A 5,855-nucleotide genomic window follows, 5' to 3' on the forward strand; every position below is an offset into this window, starting at 1 on the left:
AGCTCAGATGGGCCGATCTGGAATCTCCTCCTTATGAGGTCATAAGGAGCAAGGTTACCTCCCCTTTCTCTGCTTTGCCCACCCAGAGAATTTGGCCCACCCATGAGAGAGAGACATCATGGCTTTCAAACGAGCAAAGTGGCAGTTAGTCAAAGCCACCCCCCCACCTTGCCCCCCCCCTCTCTCCTCCTCAATAGCTACAGACACAGAAATGGCACATCCTAAGGAAAGCTCATTGTGGGACTGGCTCTAGTGGCTTTAATTCTGCACCAAGGCTGAATTTCGGGAAAGAGACTTCAGATACAGTATTAGGGGACCACTAAGGTCTATGTAAAAGCATCTAAAGAGCACCATGTTATGGGACCTTTAAAGCTGCGTGATAACTGTCATTGGCCACTAAGTGAATGAAAAGCTTTTACACCCATGTTAGCCAGACAGAGCGACATGATGGTACTGGAGGAGTTTGATTGGTGGAGGTTTTTGACTGCGGTCACTAATGCACGGGCTGAAGAAGGGGAACGCCTTGCCCCTCGGCCCGTTGGTGAACGAGTAGAGCAGGCTCATATCGTCGGCGTTGTAGAAGGACACCCTCCTCTCGTCGCAGTCTAAGAAAATCCCGAGCCTCTGAGGGGAAGAGCCGATCTGCAGCCTCGTCCAGGGCTGTGTGCCGGCCGAGTACTCGCTCCCGTTACGCAGCCTCAGCGTCCAGTAGCCGGTTTCGGGGCTCAGCTTGATCCGAGCGTGCCGGTCTACGGCCTCGGAGGCCACGCCCAGGTCCCACTTGGGTTTGGAGCCCACTTCTACCTCCCAGTAGTGTCGGCCTGACTGGAAGCCCTGGGCAGCCAGAATGTTGACGCACTGGAGGAAACGCTTGCTGTGGTTCGTATGTGGGATCATGACGTCGCATTCGACTGCCGCCGTTTTGTCCCTGGAGACCTGAATGTTCGGGTGCGCTGTGTCGACATCAAACGTTAATGGAGCAGGACCTTTAGGATAGAATAATTCATTAAACGATAATAAAATTCAAGAGTGTCAACTTTTAAACTGAAAATATATTCTGTTACCACATCAACATCTTTATATAATACTAGTAATTCTTCCGTAATTACTCCCATTGTTCAGGCAGAACCAGTTTTCAGCTCAAGTCTTTTTTATTGTGTCTGATGAAGGACATCAGAGGAAATTACCTGGATTCAAAGACTTGAACATCTTTCTCCATGTGATGTACTGTAATGGGGCCAAGTATTTGTTGCTGAAAGCGTTTGTGTCAAACTCCGGGGCAACAGCCACCTGCACACGTGACCTGTCAGAAGAAAGCAAACACGCATTTAGTGAGGATCATTTATTTTCACCACAAATGACACTAAATGGAGGTAGAAATCAAATAAGCATATCAAACCAAATCAAATCAGTCACAACACTGAAATGGACACTTACCTTAGCTGTGGGAGCTGGAGAGAAGGTAATGGAAGACAAAAAAAAATAAATCACATTAACAACTTGTCGTTTCAAATTGATGCAACAAGTCAAACTGACGTGACACTCATACATTACTTAAAACATGGGTTTTATAAAACGTTCACACGTGATCTACATAGTCACAGCTTTACGGTTACTTTTGATGCATCAAAACATGTCAGACAAACTTGGATTCTCATTTGAACAGTTTTGTCGCAGCCGAGACCTTACCTCAGTCAGTATGATGCTCTCAGTGGCGGCGCTAGCCTGCTGTAGCGCTCTCATATTGTCCTCCAGCTCCCTCACGGCCATCTCCGTGGCCTCCAGGTGGCGCTGGACTTTCTCCAGCTCCTCCTCCTGCTCTCTCCTTAGCTGCTCCAGCGCGCAGGTCTCCTCATCGTGCAGGATCTGATAAAGAGCTCGGAATTCCCCTTTGACACGAGTCTGCAAATCTGCTCCGAATCTCTGCGACAGGGGGAAAATGACCGATGTTCCAGGTCGAGGACATAATGTAGCATCTTGCTATATTTATATTACCACAGCTATGTTTTTGCCAAGTGGCTTGTTCCATTAAAGCCCTGCATAGCTTCCGCAAACGTGCACATCTCTAGAGAGAGACAAGCAAGGGGTAATGAAGCTACACTTCGCATCAAAGATCTATGTGTCAAACAAATACAGACTGTTTAAGTGGGGAAGGATTTCCTGTTCATATCAGCACAGCATGCACAACTAAACTCAAGCTCTTATCTTCCATCTGTCTCATACACATTAGATGTGATTTAGTTTCTGTCGCCTCTGCCTGTGCAGTTTGTCACGTGTAATAAAATCTTGTCTATTGTTTAAGCGATTTAAAGTTTAAAGGGATATTTCACCGCTGGAAATGTGAATATATCTTTCAATTGGATCACTTATGTAGTAGAAATTAGTAGTATTAGTAGAAATTGGTGCCTTATAGGACAAGAAAAGCCAGAAAATGTGTTTTTGACTCATGTGGATGAAAGACACCAAATCCCAGAATGCACTTGCTTCGCTTCACTACGAGGCTACCCCAAGCCACGCCTACCGCTTACAGAGAGGCAGTCAACTGAGTAAAATCTATTGCGTTTTATTGTCATTTCAACCATATACACAAAACAACATTTCACCGTGGCTCCAGTGGTGTTACACATTTAAAATATATAAAAACGACATTATATAAAAACGACATACAAAACAGGCTACATTTAATGCACACACATTAGAGGCTCCGTAAAGTTCAGCTAACACATACTAGTATTAGCGCTTGGTTGGCTGTAAACACAGAGTATAAACACAGTCACAAACTCCACCAGCAGTTAGTTGGATACAAATCACCCCATTCCTGCACCAGTCCGTGTTAACACAGCCCACCTCCACGAGTTTTACCAATGTATCCCGGTGGTACACGTGTGTGGTAGTTTGAATGCACATAATTTTTGTAAAAGTATTCTGCTAAAAAGATGGAGCTTGTTTAGCGAAGCTTCAAGATGGCTTCGGCTCGTTTTGCTTCGGCAAGCTTCGGGTAAAGACGACGGGTTGAAAACATGCGGAAGTAGCTCCTACTACTGGCTGTAGTCCACAGACTCTGGGCAAAAAATCTTCCGATGACGCAAAAATCAGCGTTTTCTGTCATCGGAAGATTTTTTTCCAGACCCACGATACAGAGATCTCTCGTTTCAGGGGGACATGAGGGAAGGAAGCACGGTCATTCAAAAATACTATCATGTTTCTGCTGATACAAAGCTTAATGCTAAATCGGTGGAGTATCCCTTTAATTAGAAGTACATGGTTTGATGCACCGGGTCTTTCTGCTGAAGCAAATATGACAGAATAATTGTAATGTAAGAATAAGACATTGTATAGATTTCCTTTGCATCGTTGACCCACAATTAAGTCAGAGGTTAGAAAGGCATTTATGCACCCAAGCGTAAGACCCTTACGTTTTACATACCAAAAAGGACAAACTGTCACTTAGCATCATCTGCAAACACCACTAAATATGCACAGTGACATATTGCAAACAGCCATTAGTGAGGGACGTGTGCATTGTTATCTGCTAAGTGCTGCCACCCTTTGAGTTCCCCAGAGGAGTGTACCTTTATGGTATCCATCTTGTCTTTGTCTCTGCGAATACTGTTGATGAAGTCCTCCTTCTTCAGGCGATAGCTTTCCAAAGTCTCTTTCAGTTGTTTCTGTACAGCAATATGAACATCAAATCAGTGTGGAGACAGAAACAACAGCACATAGAGAGAGACTGAGCAGAGCATAAAGGAACTCATAAACAACTGTAAACATGCTGAATACTGAGTGAAAAAAAAAAAAAAAAAAGGGTATATTAATACTAACAGGGTTAGTATTAATATACAAATGTTAAAACATACACACACACAATTATTATTATTACTACTACTACTACTACATACACACATATATATATAAAACAAACAAGATATAACGTGTTAATAAGTGAGTTTTAGGAAGTGTTGGTAGGTGGATTTTATTAACTTTTGGACAGAGGCAGGTTAGTTAGTTGTTTCCCCCTGTTTCCAGTCTTTATGCTAAGCTAAGCTAAGCTAACCAGCTTCTGGCTTTACCCAATTATATACTTGTGAGAGTAGTATCACGCTTCTCATCCAACTCTTCACAAGATCGTGAATAAATGCATTTTCCCAAATTTCAAACTATTTCTTTAGAAACAACCATAACATTGAATAAAACACCTTTCTGGCACAGTATTGAAAAACAATTACATTCATCAAGAGCGACAAAAGGTATGATTTATTACCGGAGTTTTATTATTCTGGTTCTCTGCCTTGGGTTAAGTAATATATTCTCCTGTCGTACAAAGTAATATAAAAAGGGAGTGGAGAGTGAACTGTGCCCTGAGCAATTCAAACGAGATGTGTTCAGGGTGGAACTACAGTGAAATAAACACAGATGTGAAGTGAAACATAGAATACAATTGTATTCAACTTACATAACTCAAAGGCTACAAAACCCTCGTTTTCAATCTATCCGTTTACTTTGGAGCATTAGGTTATTTGTATAAGATTGCCAAACACAATAACACTTTCCAGATGACCAAGAGTAAAGGAGTGGAGGGCAGCCAACAGGATCACGGTAGGTGTGTACTCACCTCTAGGTTTTTCATATACGTGTCCGAGGTGGTGGCCCGGACCTTCTCCACCATGGCTGTCACAAGGTAGTTAGTTTGGAACTGCTTGGAGCTGAACTCCTTGCGACATTGCGGGCAGGTCACAGGCCCCTGTGTCCCTCTCCAGTACCTGGAGATGCAGGGTTTGCAGAAGTGGTGCATGCAGGCCAACATGACAGGCTCCCGGAACAGGTCACAACATATGGCACATGTCAGGTCCTCTCTCAGGCTGCCTTTGGGGGATGTAGCAACAACAGCAGCAGCAGCAGCCATGGTGAATGGTTGGTTTGCTCACCAAAGTCTGTCCACACTGAAGAAGTAAAAGCAAAAGCAAATGTAGAGAGAGACCGCATGTGATAAACAAATACTCCCCTTCTGTGGAGGGTTTACAGGGAGACAAGTTTGAATTTTCATTCAGCTGAAACAAAAGAAAAAACATATACATTTGAAATTTCACATTCTACAGCAACAACTTCCTGTTTTTCCTCACATGAGATTAAGGTAATCATTGTCTAAATCTGGATCCAGCAGAGTGGGCTGTGCACCTCCCCTCTGAAGTCAAACATTTATAACAAATCGGTGCAAATAACTTTAAAAAAAAAAAAGCGTAAAAGACAGACAGTTCCAGTGTTAATATCGATCAGAGTGACCAGGTGCAGATATCGTGTGATATATCACGGGACTACATAAGCTAGCTTGTGATTTGTATTATTAGAGCAACGTTTGGTTTTACACTGCCTGAAAGCCTGCTAGCGTTTAGCTAGGTGAAGCAGCGAGTAAACAGCCTGTTTAAGCGACACCAAACAAAAATAATGTGCAACGTTGCCATTGTGACTGTAATAAGCTCGTAGTTAACACTTTCATGAACTTACGTTGTACGTTGTTCGGAGAAATGTGCGGCCAAATACTTCAAAGCCCCTTCTGCTCTCGGATCCCCTCCCTAGGCTGCTGTTTTGGGAACACGACGTACACGCGTACTGCGCATGTGTCAGCTGCAAGCGCACCTTTGATTGGTTCATTTGTTTCACAGCAAACGGCACGGCAGGATGTGAACGATTGCAGAGTCAGTCAGTCAACTGTCTGTCAGGTTTGTTTTTTGCAGTCAGTCAGGTATTTTTTCTCTTCTCCGCCTAAGTCATTTTCTGTTTCGCTTTGCACTGAACACTCCTGTGAACAAATACTACATTTCTGCACTACTGCAAATTTGCAGAAGCACTCAGCTCGC

At 43.4% G+C, this 5,855-nt stretch overlaps 1 protein-coding gene across 1 annotated transcript; it reads right to left on the bottom strand.

Annotated features, from left to right (window-relative positions):
- Positions 1–298: 298 nt before the first annotated feature.
- trim105 (tripartite motif containing 105) lies at positions 299–5,630 on the bottom strand. Its single transcript, XM_028589585.1, has 7 exons — positions 5,503–5,630; positions 4,613–4,940; positions 3,573–3,668; positions 1,690–1,923; positions 1,438–1,451; positions 1,188–1,303; positions 299–986 (listed from the first exon to the last, which is right to left on the bottom strand). The coding sequence occupies exons 2-7, from the start codon at positions 4,901–4,903 to the stop codon at positions 427–429; spliced, it is 1,311 nt and encodes a 436-aa protein (XP_028445386.1). The 5' UTR covers positions 4,904–4,940; positions 5,503–5,630; the 3' UTR covers positions 299–426.
- Positions 5,631–5,855: the final 225 nt, after the last annotated feature.

This window comes from Perca flavescens, chromosome 10 (assembly GCF_004354835.1).
Source record: "Perca flavescens isolate YP-PL-M2 chromosome 10, PFLA_1.0, whole genome shotgun sequence".
NCBI lineage: Eukaryota > Metazoa > Chordata > Actinopteri > Perciformes > Percidae > Perca > Perca flavescens.